The sequence below is a fragment of the Lindgomyces ingoldianus genome (genome assembly GCF_010093535.1).
Source record: "Lindgomyces ingoldianus strain ATCC 200398 unplaced genomic scaffold BDR25scaffold_9, whole genome shotgun sequence".
Taxonomy (NCBI): Eukaryota; Fungi; Ascomycota; class Dothideomycetes; order Pleosporales; family Lindgomycetaceae; genus Lindgomyces; species Lindgomyces ingoldianus.
The window spans coordinates 789433-806101 of NW_022985170.1; the positions used below are offsets into that span (position 1 = coordinate 789433).

The 16669-nt window shown below is 52.1% G+C and overlaps 6 protein-coding genes across 6 annotated transcripts; 3 read left to right on the forward strand and 3 right to left on the reverse strand.

Moving 5' to 3' along the window:
• Positions 1–534: 534 nt before the first annotated feature.
• BDR25DRAFT_130693 (uncharacterized protein) lies at positions 535–2326 on the reverse strand. The gene is made up of 6 exons (XM_033683836.1): positions 2079–2326; positions 1713–2030; positions 1128–1157; positions 1020–1076; positions 906–965; positions 535–851 (listed from the first exon to the last, which is right to left on the reverse strand). The coding sequence occupies exons 1-6, from the start codon at positions 2158–2160 to the stop codon at positions 589–591; spliced, it is 810 nt and encodes a 269-aa protein (XP_033550150.1). The 5' UTR covers positions 2161–2326; the 3' UTR covers positions 535–588.
• A 1032-nt stretch (positions 2327–3358) lies between these two features.
• Positions 3359–5821, forward strand: BDR25DRAFT_302256 (electron transfer flavo protein-ubiquinone oxidoreductase-like protein). Its single transcript, XM_033689757.1, has 2 exons — positions 3359–5340; positions 5395–5821. The coding sequence occupies exons 1-2, from the start codon at positions 3548–3550 to the stop codon at positions 5492–5494; spliced, it is 1893 nt and encodes a 630-aa protein (XP_033550151.1). The 5' UTR covers positions 3359–3547; the 3' UTR covers positions 5495–5821.
• Positions 5822–6456: 635 nt separating this feature from the next.
• BDR25DRAFT_219084 (uncharacterized protein) lies at positions 6457–7714 on the forward strand (the record flags this gene model as incomplete). Its single annotated transcript, XM_033684951.1, has 4 exons — positions 6457–6643; positions 6702–6859; positions 6997–7073; positions 7123–7714. The coding sequence occupies 4 exons, from the start codon at positions 6457–6459 to the stop codon at positions 7712–7714; spliced, it is 1014 nt and encodes a 337-aa protein (XP_033550152.1).
• A 757-nt stretch (positions 7715–8471) lies between these two features.
• On the forward strand, positions 8472–9830 carry BDR25DRAFT_302260 (beta-lactamase/transpeptidase-like protein). The gene has a single exon (XM_033689758.1). The coding sequence runs from the start codon at positions 8625–8627 to the stop codon at positions 9807–9809; it is 1185 nt and encodes a 394-aa protein (XP_033550153.1). The 5' UTR covers positions 8472–8624; the 3' UTR covers positions 9810–9830.
• An 881-nt stretch (positions 9831–10711) lies between these two features.
• Positions 10712–14148, reverse strand: BDR25DRAFT_257667 (Zn-dependent exopeptidase). The gene is made up of 3 exons (XM_033686494.1): positions 13125–14148; positions 11365–13063; positions 10712–11292 (listed from the first exon to the last, which is right to left on the reverse strand). The coding sequence occupies exons 1-3, from the start codon at positions 13901–13903 to the stop codon at positions 11107–11109; spliced, it is 2664 nt and encodes an 887-aa protein (XP_033550154.1). The 5' UTR covers positions 13904–14148; the 3' UTR covers positions 10712–11106.
• Positions 14149–14432: 284 nt separating this feature from the next.
• On the reverse strand, positions 14433–15588 carry BDR25DRAFT_218333 (NAD(P)-binding protein; the record flags this gene model as incomplete). Its single annotated transcript, XM_033684928.1, has 4 exons — positions 14433–14730; positions 14785–15002; positions 15095–15287; positions 15419–15588. The coding sequence occupies 4 exons, from the start codon at positions 15586–15588 to the stop codon at positions 14433–14435; spliced, it is 879 nt and encodes a 292-aa protein (XP_033550155.1).
• Positions 15589–16669: the final 1081 nt, after the last annotated feature.

Sequence of the window (16669 nt, forward strand, 5' to 3'; positions counted from 1 at the left end):
TTGGTGATGTGGCCTCTGAACTCAGGGTGAGAATTTGTCATTTATTGTTCGAGATTGCATCTTGTGCCGATGAGGCGACGAACCTCTGAATCGTTGAACCGCTGAATCGCGCGAATGCTATTGTTTTCTACGCACGTTTTGGTAAGCGCCCCCGAGTGACTGCCTTGGGTCTACTTCCAGAACAGAGGTACTGATGACGACGCGTCGTTGGGTGGCTGATCCTGAGGCTCTGTAGGTTTGAGACAAGCAGCCGGGACATGCACGCACAGACCTCATCAAAAGACCACCAGCCTTAGTTTTTACCATCACAGGTTTGCAAACCACCGCGCAAAGAATTTGTGAAGCATAACAACGTTTATTTCGCCAAAAACAGTGGCCCTCCATTCCTCATGCATTCTTGCTTTTGGAGTTAGAATTTACGTCTCCCATCCGGGGAAAGCACCAAATAATCTCCAAACCCAATTTCCAACCCCCGAATAGAAGATATTTACCTAAACGAATGTGATTTTTGCAGTATCTCCTGCTCTAATTCCCAAGTCCTCATCATACAAGAATAACCCCTTTCGTGAGACGTACTATGTGGTGCAATTAAGCGCCCACAGCATCACGCATCGCCTCAGTTTCCCACACCTGGACGGAGCGGCGTACTTTCTGTCCCCTTTTCTCATCACGGCGAGCTTTGTTTAGGCCGATGTTGAGGTTGGAGAGGTCAATACCCCCTGCAGCATTGTCTCCAAGTATCGAGTCAACGATGCCCTGGATATCAAGGCCTCCTGCAGCGTTATTGTTCTTTGCGGCCTTGCCCTTCTTAGCACCGGCCTTCTTGCCGCCATTTGCCGCTGTCGTATTGGCTGTGATTTATAGGTTAGCTAGTTTAGATTGAGAAGAGAGATAGAATTGCGTACCGGCTGCGGCTGCGGCGGGATCAGCGACAACGGTGCCGTTAGCTGCTGCTGCTTGCTGAGCTTTGATCCATTGGTTAGCTGAGTTAGTCTATGTAGACTTATGGAATTACTTACCTGCTGCGGCAGCAGCAGCGGCGGCGGCGGCTTTGGCTTTCTTGCCCTTCTTCTTGCCTTCAATTTAGGTGAGCACAGCAAAATCAAACAGGACTGAATTTGACCTACCTTTCTGGGCAGTGGCGGCGGCGGCAGCGGCTGGATCAGTGGCATTCGCGGCAGCGGCAGCAACAGCAGCAGGATCCGTCGCGTTTACAGCACCAGCTTGAGCAGCTTGAGCAGCCTGAGCAGCTTGAGCAGCCTGAGCTTCTTGAGCGGCCTGAGCTTCCTGAGCAGCAGCAGCAGCGGCAGCGGCCTTTGCCTTCTTGCCCTTCTTCTTGCCTACAATATGAGTTAACCTCGAAGAGAAGGAAAAAGGGGCGAAACCAAATTTACCTTTCTGAGCAGTGGCGGCGGCGGCAGCAGCGGCAGGATCAGTAGCATTCGCGGCAGCAGCAGCAGCAACAGCAGCAGGATCGGTCGCGTTTAGGGCTGCAGCTTGAGCAGCTTGGGCTTCAGCAGCTTGAGCAGCTTGGGCCTCAGCAGCAGCAGCAGCTTGGGCTTGAGCTTGGGCTGCAGCAGCATTGGCTTTTGTCGAGTTAGTTATATCTTCACGAAACGGTCATTCGAACATACCGTTCTTGCCTTTCCCATTTGCTTTCGCAGCCGCAGCCGCAGCCTTTCCTTTGGCTGCCGCCCCTCCGGCCGCAGCACCTCCAGCAGCTTTTCCCTTCGCTCCTCCAGCAGCTCCAGCAGCAGCTCCAGCAGCCTTGCCCTTCGCTCCTCCAGCTGCACCAGCTGCGGCACCTCCAGCTGCCTTACCCTTTGCTCCGGCGGCTCCTCCAGCTCCTCCAGCTCCTCCAACTCCTCCAGCTCCTCCACCATTACCCTTGCCACCGGCTTGCCGGGCATGTAGGAGGGAATCACGGAACTGGAGAGCCTTCTTCTGGAAGTCTTCAATGAAACTCTCTTCCCGGCGACCAAAGTTGGTTGAAGGAATGGCAATACCCTCGGTCTCGCTAGTGACGACGGCTTGCTTGAAGTTAGAATAGAGCACGGGCTTTTGAGTTGTATACTCACGTCCAGGTTTTACAAAAGGTGCTGGAGCACCAGCGACTAGCGCTGCAGAAATGAATGTGAGCAGGGGATAGACGGTCTTCATGTTGAACAAATAGTTGGATGTTTGGATGATAGGAAGGAGTGTATGAGAGGAGCAAATCAAATGTTAGGGAAAGTAATAATGAGCTCAGCTCTCAGAAAGAAAGTACAGCAAAAGCTAGTGTCCAGCACCGAAAATTCGTTTAAGGACGGGAACTGGGCCTGGGGATGGAGCGTGGATTCTACATTCGCTGGTTGCTCGGTGGGATATATACCTGGCCAAGTGATGACGGGGGGAATTTTTAGAACGGAGTCCAGGCTCAACAGGAGAAAGCCTCTTGACTGCGGTTGTTTTGGCCGATCCCGCGTACATCTTACACTGCATGTTGGACGATGCCTTGGAGCAACCAGGCTGCGAAGAGATAGAACTCCGAAGGGATCCACAACTCTCGAACAGGGGCAGGAAGCTTCGCGTCGCTTAAGCAATCTACAACCAGAAAGACAAGGCCACGCAAGGCCTACATTTGGCCTGGGGCGCTGGTAAACGAACAAATCAAACGCATGAAGGCGAGAGAAAACATGAAGTGATGCAGGAGGAGGCGAAAGGGCCAATGCCAGGAAGAGATTCAAAACTTTAGTCCCAACGTTCTTCGTCAGAGACGATGTAGCAGACAGACCGGGGGGCATGGGAACTAAAAGAAGCTTATTCAAACGCATAAGTTTGATTGTGACTGAGGCGCACAGGCACCCAGGGTGATGAAGCTTGGCCTGTTTCAGCACGCTCGATGCTGGAAGTGTTGCAGCCTCAAATCCTGAGGAATGACAATTTTCCCCAGGATTCGACGCCGATACGAGCGACGTCGTTTACGAGGATATCGTGACCTCCCGACTCCGCGTGGTTTCATTTGAAGCCCGATTTCGCGGGAAGCGAGAAGCCGAAAAGGGACCTTGAGACAGGTGAGGAAAAATTCGCGGCCATGGACTGAAGATCGCCCGTTACGTTCACTCTAGCGGAAGCGACGAATGGAGGGTCCTATTTTCTCCATAAAACGCATAAAGATGCAAAAAAGGAGAAAATTGCTTTTCATTGCGCCAGAGGGTTGAGAAATTGAGGGGTCGGGAAGCCTCGGTTAGATGGCGAAACGATTTTCCGAAGCCGCTGCTTCAATGTCAGGAGCGTCAAGACAATGAGGTGATGATGGTGCGTTCAATGAAAATTCAATCTGGCCTCATTTACTATTTAATGAAAGCGGGTAGGTAGCAATAGAGGTTCATTAAGTATCCTCATTCCCGTCGAAGCTGAAAGCTCTGAGATATGTCTCGTCCAATGACAACTCTGGCATTTACTTTCCGCTTAGCCTCGGGCTGCGGGCAAAACATCGTCATCGAGACTTTCCGTCTCTTATGACCGAGCTCGCCCAGATGCACGTTTTTCCATACTCCACCGCACAATGGCCTCCAGGATCCTGCCAGCATCGATAGCCCGACGGACGCTTCAGTCTGCTCCTCAATCGATCCGTGCCGCCTCGCGAACAATTCCCTACGTTGCACCGAGAACGAAAAATTTGTGGGACTCGTATCGGCCCGCGCTGCGCATTGCCGGTCAAAGAAGAGCTCTCTCCAACACAGCTCAGACGAGATTCGCAAACGCTGATGGTACTTTTGATCCACGACATCACGAACGCGAGAGCGACGAGGTCGATGTTTGCATTGTCGGTGGAGGCCCTGCAGGTTTGGCTTCAGCCATCCGCTTGAAGCAGCTGGCGAATGAGGCTGGGAACGACGACTTCAGGGTGTTGCTGCTTGAGAAGGCCGGAGAATTGGGTGACCATATTGTATCTGGCAATGTGATCGAACCTGGTGCTCTCAACGAGCTCCTTCCAGATTGGCTCTCCGAGGACAACCCAAACCGGTTCGAGCATGTCACCCCTGCCAAAGAGGATAGAATGCGGCTCCTTACAAAGACGAGCTCCATTCCAATCCCCAAGCCCCCGCAAATGAACAACCACGGTAACTACATAATAAGTCTCAACCAACTAGTCAAGTGGCTTGGGGAGCGAGCAGAAGAAGCCGGCGTAGAAATATACCCAGGATTCGCCGCCTCGGAAGTATTGTACAACCATGAGGGTGTCGTGAAAGGCGTCGCCACCAATGATCTTGGAATTTCCAGAGAGGGTAAGCCGAAAGACACTTTTGAGCGAGGAATGGAGTTCCACGCCCGTGTCACCCTTCTCGGAGAGGGCTGTCACGGTAGCTTGACGAAACAGGTGGTTAAGAAGTACGATCTCAGGAGGGACAGCCAACATCAGACATACGGTCTCGGCATCAAAGAGGTCTGGGAGATACAGCCTGAGAAATTCCAATCTGGTCTTATTGTTCATTCTATGGGCTACCCCCTTCCTTCCAATACATATGGGGGTGGCTGGATGTATCACTTTGGCGACAACATGGTCAGTATCGGCCTTGTTGTTGGCCTAGATTATCCGAACCCTTGGCTTGCACCTTATGGCGAATTCCAGAAAATGAAGCACCATCCTATGTACAAGGATGTGTTAGAAGGAGGCAAGTGCATTGCATACGCTGCCAGAACACTCAATGAAGGTGGATTTCAATCCATCCCCAAGTGCGCTTTCCCTGGTGGTGCTCTGATTGGAGACACGGCAGGCTTTCTCAACGTGCCCAAAATCAAAGGAACGCACACCGCTATGAGATCAGGCATGTTAGCTGCCGAGGCCACGTGGGATGCCTTGCAGGCCAACGCTGATACTGGGACCATTTTTCTTTATGATTACGAAGATAAACTGCGATCGTCTTCGATCTGGTCGGAGCTCAAGCAAGTCCGGAACATGCGCCCATCGTTCCATACACCTCTCGGAATGTATGGCGGCATCATCTATTCTGGACTGGAGGCATATGTCCTGCGGGGGAAAAGTCCTTGGACCTTCAAACATGGCAGGCCTGATTATGCAGCAACTAAGCCCGCCGACCAGTGCAAGAAGATCGAATATCCCAAGCCAGATGGCAAGATCAGTTTTGACATCCTGACGAGTGTTAGCCGGAGCGGCACTAATCACGAGGAGGATCAGCCTGTCCATCTTCAGGTCAAGGATTGGGACAAGCATGCCCAGGTAGAATGGCCAAAATACAAGGGGGTGGAGAGCCGCTTCTGTCCTGCTGGCGTGTACGAGTATGTCGAGGATGACAGCAAAGAACTGGGCGTGAGGTTCCAGATTAATGCCCAAAAGTAAGTAACATCCATATCGGAACTGACTGCTACTGCAGACTAACACGCATCTAGCTGTGTCCACTGCAAGACTTGTGATATCAAGGTCCCTAACCAGGACATCAATTGGACAACCCCTCAGGGCGGCGAAGGACCCAAGTATGTGTTAACCTAACCTTTTGGAGACGGAGCCATGGGAATCAACCGGCAAGCGCACTTGCGTTGGGAGTCCTTTCTTTGAGAGCCTGACTTGTGGAATTATTGAGAAAACTGTAACATAGCCCCGGACGAGATGTCTGAATAGAGGTTTCCAGCCATGATTAGGAACTGGCCAGACAAAATGCAATGCCAATAACAATGCCACCTCAGCACATTGCGGAAGAACTCTTGATGCCCAAGGGTGATAGGGCACTGCAAGGGGTGGATTGGCTGCGAATAGTAGGACGCGGGGACAAGTCACCGCTACCTTCAAGGACCAGGAGGCTTCTTCGGTGCCTTTCTGCCAGCGCAGCTTCATTTTGCCAGGATGGTGAGCAGGGCGTCACGGCGTTGCCTTTTTGCAGCTTCACTCTCCGCGCCTTTCCGCTTGCGGTGCCCTAGTTCGCTTATGTAATGTACTTCTTGGCACTAGGTCGCAAAATGAGGCGGCAGCATTTGAACCTCGCCCTCCCACACTTCCCCTCCGCTCACCCATCACACCACGCCGTCGCGGCATCGCCAACAATTCTTAGCTTTTTGGGCGGATCTCAGTACCGGCGATATCGCTTGTAGCAATTAGCCAGTACCATCTGCTCCCCTTGACCGAGGCTCACGATCCTCGCCGTTCACTATTCACCACTACACCACGCCCCCGTCAACAACACGTCCAGTCGTGCCGGAAACTGCGCGGCTGCCATACTCTCTCGGCCCCAACTTTAATCTTCTCGTTGGCCTTTACCATCGCGCGCCTTGATCGACCGCGGATCCACCGCCGATAGTAGCGCAGCCTTGCCCATCGCTCCTGGTATATTCCCCCACCGTACTTTGGCTCGGCTCCATCCCTCCATCCCCCTTTGTTTAAGGCACTCGCATTATCGTAACGAAACTCACTCCCGAGCTTCAGACTAGGTTTTCTCAGGACAGCTTCGACTCGCCAAGATGACCGAAGTTTCTTCTACCCGCCTCTATCTTGGCAACCTCCCACGTAACGCGACTAAAGCCGACGTGGAGGCGCATTTCCAGACCCATGGCACTGGCGAAATCACCGAGATCAAGCTCATGAACGGCTTCGGCTTCATCGAGTACAAGGATGCCATGGATGCTCGCGATGTCGTTCCTGCTTTCCGTACGGCCTAACACGTCCCCTCCTCCACACGATTTCCATGGTTGACCTCAGATTATAGATGGCTCCGACTTCATGGGCGAGCGACTCATTGTTCAGTTCGCTCGCGGTTCCCGCCGCAATGAGAACTTCACTCCTCACGAACGTGCGGCGCCTCGGCCTCGTCGCACCCCATTCCGGATGCGTATCTCTGGCCTTCCAGTGGAAACCAGTTGGCAGGTTAGAACCCCCAATCCTTGGATTACTTCTGTTTCTGGATAGGCGAAACCCCAGTTTCCCACGTCCTGGACTTTGTGGATTTTGTTCTCCTTACCGCGTTCTGGACATTGGACACAGCTTACTTTCCCCTTCTGTAGGACCTTAAAGACTTTGCCCGACAGTCTGGCCTTGACGTTGTCTATTCTGAAGTTGGTCGCGAGCGCGATGGGACTGGGTAGGTAGAGACTATTCTTATGAGGAGGCTAACACTTACCCGCTCTCAGATTCGTTGAATATGAAACTGAAGCCGACCTGAAGACTGCGGTTGAGAAGCTAGACACGCGTGAATTCAAGGGAAGCGAAGTCCGCTGCGTCCAGGATGTCAGTCAGCCACCACCCCCTCCGCCATTCAAACCGAGAGCCCCGTATAGCGGGCAGACTCAGGAAGACAGGGGTAGAGACAGGTACCGCTCCCGTTCCCCGGCAGGACGTCGTGGCTACCCACCAGCTCCATATGATGATTACTATGACCGCCGTGCTCCACCCCGCGGGTATAGCCCTCGTGGTGGTGGTGGTCGCGACGAGTACCGACGCCGGACACCGCCGCGCGACTTTTACGAATCTCGCGACCGTTATGGACGTGCCTCTCCTCGCGGTCGCGGCCCAGTTGATGAGTATGGTCCACCCCGAGGCCGATATGGCGAAGACCCGTACGATGCCCGTGGCCCTCCACCGCGTCGCGGCTACGATGCAGACCCTTACGTGAATGGACATAGTCGCCCGTACGATGCCCGAGCCCCATCCCCGCGCCGCCCGCGAAGCCCGGCTGCCCGTCCAGGCTACGAGGCTGAGTATCCGCCCCGCCGCTACTGGTAAATCGCTCCTACCCCTTTTGCACCATTTTGGTGCGCAGACAACTGCTCATTACTCTAGATCCCAACGACGCGGCGCCCCACACTCCTTCCAACAATAATCAGCAGAACTGCTTTGGTAAGGCCGGGGTTCCGTTGTGGTGGGTTTCAGAGGATTACTCCCCTCGTATCAGTTTTCCATTCCAATCTTCTGCGGATCACTTGTGGCAGATTACCCCTCAGATCGTTGTTCACGATACATGGTTGGATCTGTTAGAGCATCTTTTCCGTCCTCTCATCAGCCTACACCTTTTGCGGTCGTACCTTTGGTTGATCATACCTTTGAGCACCTGAGGCGGGAATGGGTGCTATGTCAGTGTATTTCTCTCGTGTATACGAGCAACACGATGGGCTGGTGTCTGCCTTGCGATAACAAAAGCGTTTCTGCTTGTTTCACGGCTTTCTCTCTACCTGATTCTACATGTACAATAGTTAGTTGGGAGTAGTGTGATGCTCAGCCTTTGCGATGGTCGTTTGTTGACCAGCGGGAAAATGAAATTCACTCTTTTGCATTTGGATTTTTCTTCTGAAACTATTAGGATATCGCCATGTCGGCTTGAGATGAGGCACAAGGTTAATCGTAACGTGAAGCTCAAGAAGCTGTTGAGGCAGACAGGGCGCTGTCGGTAATGCGGAATGATGAAGTTCGCCGTTTGCCGTCTCGTTTTTTTCGGATTCAGAACGACATGGCTTGGCGAGTATAGCTCAACTTAACCTGATCAAATGACTTCAAAACACCTTCGCTAATGCACAATAAGACAGATGAGGGTAGGTTAAGTATATGAAGGTGAGCTCAACCCCACCTCTTGTTCGCTCCTTCACCTCCACGCCACCTTCCACGCCACCTCCCACGTCCACCTCCCAAGTCCGCCGAAATGTCAACACTCGATTCCATCCTCGAAAGCAGTACAACCGACTCCAAAAATAGCATCCCATCTATTGTGTGTCTCGCTGTAGATAGCCATGGCACCGAGATCTACACCAAAGTCTCAGGAAATTGCAGCCTCTCAGAGTCCGCGCCTCCCGTCACAACGGACTCGATTTTTAAGCTGGCGAGCTGTACGAAAATAATCACAACAATCTGCGCCCTCCGCCTCGTCGCCCGCGGCACCTTCGCCCTCGACGACCCCAACATCATCCAGACGCACCTACCGGAACTTTGGGCCCTTGAAATCGTTTCGCTAGACGAAAAGCAACAGCTTAATTACAAACCCCGCAAGAATGCCATCACACTCCGCCACCTTCTCACGCACTCCTCGGGTGTGGGTTACGACATTATCGACCCCCGTCTCCAGGCCTGGCGAAAAGAGCGTGGTGAACAGCCGATGGCTATCCAAGGCCCATTGCCCGATGCCGTAGCTACTCCACTTCTATTTGAGCCAGGAGAGGGGTGGGCGTATGGTGGTGGTTTAGATTGGGTTGCTTTGCTAATCGAGCGCGTGGCTGGGAGGAAGTTTAGTGACGTGTTGAAAGAGGACGTGTTCGAGATCGTGGGCTGTAATGCTGGGATTGGATTCGGGCAAGCGCATATGGCCGAAGTTGGGACTGTTGTTGAAACCGCTACTCGAGGTAAAAACCGGCTTGAGGTGTTTAATGTTGGCGAGATAAAGAGTGAAATGGGTGGCGGAAGTCTACTAGCCTCGCCGGCGAACTTCCTCCGCATTGTGAAAGATCTGGCGTCTGCCACGCCTAAACTACTCGATAATCCCGAACTCGACGTCCTATTTGCGCCACAATTCTCGCCAGGTTCTCAGTCGCTGGAGGCTTTTCATGCAAGCGCCCCCGTCTTCACATCCATGATTGGCGCACTCACATCAACGCTCCCCGTCACTGCTCTCAATCATGGACTCGGTGGCCTCCTAGTAACAGAGAACAGCGAAAATTTGGGTAAAACGAAAGGAACGATGGCGTGGGGCGGAGCATTCAATTGCTTCTGGTTCGCAAACCGCGACACTGGGGTTGCGGCGCTGTATTTCAGTTCAATGTGGCCACCGGGGGATGCGAAGAGCAGTGAGTTGATGAGCGGGTTTGTGAAGGAAGTGTGGGATAAGCTGTCTTGATGGGCCGTAGTCTAGTTAGCGTGGTTAGGAAATGAATCCTATTGATTATCTCTAGTCTCCATTAAAAGAAACCTAAATTAAACTCCCACGGCCTACTCTTTTCTGCGTGGGGCCCGTCAACTGGGGAGCGACTGGCACTTCGCTGGTCGATGGCAGAGGAGCAAAGGCCGTTGGTGTAGGGGCCTCGCTGGACGGCGCAGGAGGATCCGGTGGAGATTCCGGCGCGGTAATAGAAGTACCATTGGTCAAGTCGATAATAGTGCTCTTCGACAACACCGTCCGCTTTTTGAAGGTTTTCATGAAATCTTGTCCATAACTCTTTTATCCAACGCTTATTGATAGTTATATGGTCAGTGGAGCTGTCTCTTTAGTCAAGGGCTGTAGACTGCATTTCCTAACAGCGTCGGTTGAAAGTTGTTTGGTAGTGGTTGTTCAAGATTTTCGTTCATCCAAGCTTTCCACATACCACAAAATAAGGTGAGAATCCAAGTCTACAGTCCCTACAAAACTGGAACAACCCTTCAACCACGGCCTTAGGAGGCCTAGCTTTCAACCCAAGAGAACCAGCGACTGAGAGTCGCACCCGTTCTTGTGTAGCTAGGGGCAGGATCTTCCCTTGAAGGAATACTTCCGCATCTTCACCTGGCGTGGTAGTCGTAGTTGTCTCTTGGGCTGGTGAAGAGTGGTTCATGGTATCCTCAAGTTCTCTTCCTGGCTGACCCTTGTGGAGCCGTTAGGCTAGCCTCTTTGTCTTTGGGACGTTGTACTTCGTCTAGAAGCATCCACTCATTTTTCAAGCGTAGATGCTTAGCCAATCCATCGAAATTAATGAGGGACATGGGAAACTCTCAGAATATCAATATATGCGTATATTTGAAATAAAACAAGAATATTAGTGCATTAAAATAAATCCAGAAGGCTTCCCAAGACTTTACGCTCGATGGACAGGATGAGAGAGATAGTAATAGCTGTTGCTGGGTTTAGATCAGAGGAATGGAGGATGCCGCCTACTGTACCTTTTCGATGATAATGCTGAGCATAGCAGTAGATATAATAAGACAGACTAACTAAATCAGACAGATGGAAGACAGAATGGTATAAGAATGATAACATATGCAAAACCAAGCAAGCAAGCAAGTGAGCAAGCAGGTAAGGATAGACAAGTACACGCCGCGCTACCTAACCTACAAAAGTGATAGTAAAAGGACTTATCCATTCCCAATCCATCCATGGATCCAATCCAATGGGAACTTATTTCAACGCCAATACACCGTCCGTGCACGCAATCTACAAAACCTTAATGTAACAAATGATCACTCGCCCGATTCAATATATCCGCCGTCTTCTGCAACTGCTTTTTTGCCAGCTCGAAATCCCCTACCTCGACCGCATCTCTCACGAACGGGAAGATGGCGGCATCGTAGCCTGAGCCTGAGGCATCTGGGCCGAAGACCACGTGTTTGTATTGGTCGCGGCCGGGGATCTAATTTTCACACATCAAATTAGCATGATATGCCCTGCCAATCTCGAAATCAGAGGGCGAGATGGGACTTACACCATGGGGTTCCTTATCATCCTTCCCCTGTGGTAGATCCAGGAGATGTGTTTCAAAACTCGCCATGCGGGCATTATGCGCCAACCGCTGGACAGTCAAGCCCTGGGGTTCAAACCCGCCCGTCCCGTAGACCTGTCCATACCAATAATCCTCCCAAGAGTGGAATTCCTTCGCGCGATCCTTGAACGTGCTGACTGCCCTGGTCAGCGGGTCGAACATCTCGATGTCGAAATTCGAGCCTTTCTTCTCAGTCCACTCGACGAGTTCTAGGGTCTGTGAGCCAAGTACTTCTGCGTAGTCGTCCAAATTAAAGGGAACAATGGGCTCTTGGGCGAGTTCCAGAATGAGGAGGACCCAGATTTGGGCGAGGAGGTTGTGGTATGTAAAGCCAGGATCGACGTATTTGGCCACCCAGTCAAAGGTCTCGTAGCAGCTATGATACATATCGCCGTGTTCAGGACCAGAGAAGCCGAAATCGATGGAAGAGCAGCCGGCCAGGTCTTGGAAGGCGACGTAGTCGGAGCCTGCGCCCAGACCACCAATCTTGCCGTTCCCGTTGTTCCAGAGTTCTTTCAGGGTCTTGTTGCGGTGAGGGTCGGAGATGCGGTCGAGGATCCGGATCCAGGCATGTTGGAAGATGGGGGAACCATTAGCCCACAGATTTTCGCCGGTCACACCTACATCAACGTTTATGTAGGCCAGGGCGTTGGCGCGGAGGGAGTCGATGTTAGCTTCAACATGTTCAGTGGAGCCGATCATGTTGTATTCTTCGGCATCCCATGATGCGAACTCGATCGTCCGCAGCGGACGCCAGCCTTGGACTCGTAGCTCACCAAGGACTCGGGCCACTTCGAGCATGACAGCTGTTCCGGAGCCCGGGTCTGCGGCGCCGAAGCACCACGAGTCGCGGTGGTTACCGATGATAATCTTCTTGGCTTTGTCTTCCAGGCCTTCGAATGAACCAAATATATTCTGTATCATCTGTTTCTCCTCCTCATCTTGGAAGTTTTGGAGGTTGACTTTGGGAGAGGTATCAGGGTGGCCGGAATACCAGCCGTCAATATCTGGGACTCCGCCAACCCATTCTTCCGGAAGTTCTTCACCCTTGCCTTTGAGAGATTGGAGGAGTTTCTGTGCATCCCGCCATGACAAAGGAAGACTTGGAATCGTGACAAGTCCCGGGTTCTTATCCTTAGGCATGCGCTTTTCGTCTTTTGTGGAAGCTCGACCAGGCGTGAGCACATCGCCGACAATCCAGCTGGTAAGTGCCACGGAGCCTCGTTGAACAGCGTCCTCAGGCCTCCAACGTCCCTTCGGCCAAACGTCTCCTTTCTTGAAACCGTCCTCGGCCGGGTCGGAATAGATGAGCAAGCCAGCCACCCCAGCATTTTGCGCGGCTTTAACTTTCATCGCCCTATCAGACTGAGAACCATAATACCGTACAAGGGCAACGGCTCCTTGGACGTCTACGCCGCTATCCCATAGCCTCTTGAAGTCTTGCTTGGATCCGTAATTGGCATAGATAAGGGGTCCGGTTACATTTCCTGATGCCGAGAGTCCGTGAAAAGCAGCGGTTTGGGGCCGGGGGGGATCATATGCCGGTTCTTCCTCTAATTTAGCTTCCCAAGCCAGCTCCGGAGGATCCACAATCGCGACGCGTCGACCATTTTCCTTTGGATAGTTCAGGTAGACCCAGTATCTGTAAGTATCAGCTCATGTTACAGGGTCCGCCGCCTCCACTTCGTCGCTGTGCCACCTACTCGTCATGTGCCAATTTATCCACATGGCTCTCCTTCAACTTCTCCTGAATCCACTGTCCGAGATAAAAGCTTCCTTCGCTCCCCGCGACGTGATCGTAGCTTGTGATGTATTTCAGGTTATCTTGTATCCTCCACGTCTCAATCTTGCTCTGCGCAAACTGCCGCACCCACTCCGGGTTAAACGGCTGTCCGAACCCAGACCCCACGGGCATAATCTCGCTCACAACCAACATATACACCAGACCTATAATCACTATGAGTCCAGCCAGCCGCGCGATCACGGCCCATCCAGGCCTGTATTCCTCCGGTATCGACGGGAGTTTTGATCTAAACCACGCCCAGGCGGATGACGGCCAGGATAGTCCATGCAACTGGAAACTGGACAGCGTATTTGTGATCATATAAAACCTCTTCGAAAACCGACCTCTGGCTCTATTCCTGCGTGCGCGCCCATCATCCGCAGACTCGGGATCCAGAATATCCATTTCCTCCATCTCCGCCCTCAGCTCCGCATCCTCGTCGTCTGGCACGGGACTCCCGAGCCCGCTGCTCTCCTCGCTCGTGCGCGCCGATTGCACGGAAGGCGGGTGGTAGTAGCCATTGCGTCGCCGCGAGCTCGTTTGAGAGGAGAGGTTGTGGCCCAGCAGGCCCTGCCGCTCGGCATCGTCGCTAATCTCTTGGGGGCCGAGGCGGGACGGAGGATGTGAGGAGGTGGCTTCTTCGTACGACGGGATTGGGACAGCTTCATGGGCATCGTAGAGGTGCTTTTCGTCAACCATGGGTGCTCCTGTCTGGCGGATTCCCGGTCCGGGATTGGGCGGTCGCGATCTCGAGGCCGCGGATAAGGGGGGGGTATGTAGCTGGGCTTGCGACGTGAGACTAGAGGCTACGAAAGAAGCTGCTACCGTATGCCCATATACATAGTGAAGTAAGGTTGAGGTAAAAGAGTGGCTATGATGCTTGATTGAAAACCGGGAGCAGGAGGGAAGGAGGGGATATGTTTGGCGTTGTTGCAGCTGATGGCCTGAATGTCTGGAGTGATGGGGTCGGACTGCACGGGGCGGAATTTGGAATCACCGAGCCGAGAGCTTCGATGCAGTACAAGTCGCCAGTCTTTCATTCTCGAAACGCTCCAATTCTGATACGAATGTGATAGGACACTTGTTCGTTTCTTATTGCTGAGCAGGTTCATGCGACGCCGTTTTGCGGTGCGAATTGGAAGTTATTTTAAGTATATACAGCTGCTGAAACACAGAGCTTCATCCTCGGCCTTAGCTTCAAAACTGCTTGCCCTCCACCTTGATCTATCTACATGTTCCGTCCTCCTGTCACCGAAATCGTCTGTCCATTGACATAGCTGAACAACGGGCTAGCCACAGCCAACACTGCACTCGCCGCCTCGGTCGCCGTACCAGGTCTCCTCAGCGGGATATCCACGTGCTCTGCACCAGGCCCGGATGCCTTTTGTGCCTGCGGTATGCCTAGCGCAACCTTCTCGCCATCTGGCGTCGTTACGAATGCCCCCGCCTCCTTCGCCGCCGTCAATCGCGTCATAATGTGGCCGAACGCCACCGTATTGGCTCGCACGCCGAACTGAGGACCCCATCTGGTCGCCATTAGCATCATAGCCTGCCATGGGTTCTTGGTGTAGGGTACTCACTCCTTCGCAATGGTTTTTGTGATACCAGTGACACCAGCTTTAGCCAACGAGTAGTTGATCTGGCCGGCATTGCCATGAAGACCGGAAGTAGAGGAGATGCTGATGATATTTCTGGGTTCGCCATCCTTAACCCTAAAGTATGGAGCTGCAGCGCGGACAATCTTGAAAGGAGCGGTAGCATGGAGGTCAACAATGGTATGCCATTGCTTGTCGGTCATCTTCAATTCATCCAGGTCAGCAAGCACTCCCTCCAACATCATAAACCCTCTCTTTAAAGCGGTCGACGTCGCAGGGACTGAGTCAAACATACCTTATGAATAACGCCATCCCAAGTGTAACCCGCATTATTGACAATAATATGAATCTTCCCATTCCCAAACTCTGCCGCCTTCTTCACCAATTCCTTCACATACTCATCATTCAACACATCCCCTACAACCGCAATCGCACTGCCTCCAGACTCATTGATCTTATCCGCGACGTCTTGCGCTTTTTCTGTTAAACTCCAGCGTTAGCAATCTAAGCTCTCAAACCCCTCAAATCCCTCAAACCCACAAGTCCTCTCCTTGAGAATTAACCTGAAGCTTCTTCTAGAGAGAGAAACGGAGTTAGAAGAACTGAAATTGAGCTTGACATACTCGCATCCACATCTGCAACCACAACCTTCGCGCCTTCATTCGCAAACAACCTTGCCGTCTCTGCCCCAATGCCCTGTCCCGATCCTGTGATTATCGCAACTTGCCCCGCCAACATACCCTTTGGGTAGTTGAGGTGGCCTGCGATTTGATCCACACGCTTCGACATCTTAAAATCTCGCTTCAAAAAAATTAGATAGATCAACACAACAACTCGAGGTTCAAGAATGGATATGAGACAAATTGAAGATTTGGAGGGGTTGTGGAATTAGAAGTTGATATTATTTCTTTGGACGGGTGAGATGCGGAGGCGGGTACATTTAGCCCGCCCGGACCATGCCAGCTTAGAACCGAACCGAGGTTCGTGATGGATGTTGGCCCGAAGAAGGTTATGCTTCATAGGGTTAGTGCGGAATGGCTGACTCGAACATAGCGGGTTGGTGGGAACAATGTGTCTTGCTTGACACAGCCTTTTCTGTAATTCGTTTGAATGAGGTTTGTTTTGTCTACTGATGCGCTATACTAGCTTGGGCGTATACTAGATGTGAAGAGGTTCGGTTCCTTGAATCTTCCGGAGTTGCTGTATGCCCTCCTAATGCCGGAATAATTTTTCAACTATGCTCTCTATTCATACGAAGATGTAAAATGGTCTTCGTGTATACTCAACGGCAGCAGTAGCTGTTCTTAATGGCATTTGAGCTGCAAAGTCGGATGTGTCTAGTAACCTTTCGAAAGTAGCCGTCGTCTCTTCCTCCTTGCTCTCACAATGAGGCCAGGGGTTTCGCAGACAAATCCCCTCTATCTCTCTCGTTAGCCTCCTACCAGTCCAACGAATCACCTAAGCTCAAATTTAGATTCTGCATCTCGTCCAGAATCACTCCTCCATCACCGCCATCATTCCTTCCCTCCACCTCTCCATCCCTCCTCTTTATCTTCCGCTCCACCTCCACCTCATCCTTCAACAAGCCCAACCACACTCAACCCTTCTCCTCAACGCTCTTCCTCAACTTCCCTAACTTCCCTACCCCTATCTTCTTCTTCTTCTTCTTCTTCCTTAATTTCTACGTCGTTCGGCTCCATGATATTCGCAGTCAGCGTTTCTAGTGCGGCTGATTCTGCGGGGATTCAATGGGGAATAATATTCTAGCGACGGTACGTATGGTGGAGATATGCAGACAGAATTGGAAGGAGGTGTGGCTATCACCCTAGAGGAGCACTTTTTTATATCGCCAACGGCGGTAGAGATGAAG

Coding starts and splice junctions, on each gene's coding strand:
- BDR25DRAFT_302260 (XM_033689758.1), top strand. CDS start 8,625: ATGTCAACACTCGATTCCATCCTCGAAAGCAGTACAACCGACTCCAAA.
- BDR25DRAFT_257667 (XM_033686494.1), bottom strand. CDS start 13,903: ATGGTTGACGAAAAGCACCTCTACGATGCCCATGAAGCTGTCCCAATC. Junction 13,064..13,124: donor GATAAATTGGCACATGACGA/GTAGGTGGCACA, acceptor TGATACTTACAG/ATACTGGGTCTACCTGAACT. Junction 11,293..11,364: donor ATGATAAGGAACCCCATGGT/GTAAGTCCCATC, acceptor TGTGAAAATTAG/ATCCCCGGCCGCGACCAATA.
- BDR25DRAFT_302256 (XM_033689757.1), top strand. CDS start 3,548: ATGGCCTCCAGGATCCTGCCAGCATCGATAGCCCGACGGACGCTTCAG. Junction 5,341..5,394: donor TTCCAGATTAATGCCCAAAA/GTAAGTAACATC, acceptor ACACGCATCTAG/CTGTGTCCACTGCAAGACTT.
- BDR25DRAFT_130693 (XM_033683836.1), bottom strand. CDS start 2,160: ATGAAGACCGTCTATCCCCTGCTCACATTCATTTCTGCAGCGCTAGTC. Junction 966..1,019: donor CGCTGCTGCTGCCGCAGCAG/GTAAGTAATTCC, acceptor AATGGATCAAAG/CTCAGCAAGCAGCAGCAGCT. Junction 852..905: donor TCCCGCCGCAGCCGCAGCCG/GTACGCAATTCT, acceptor TATAAATCACAG/CCAATACGACAGCGGCAAAT.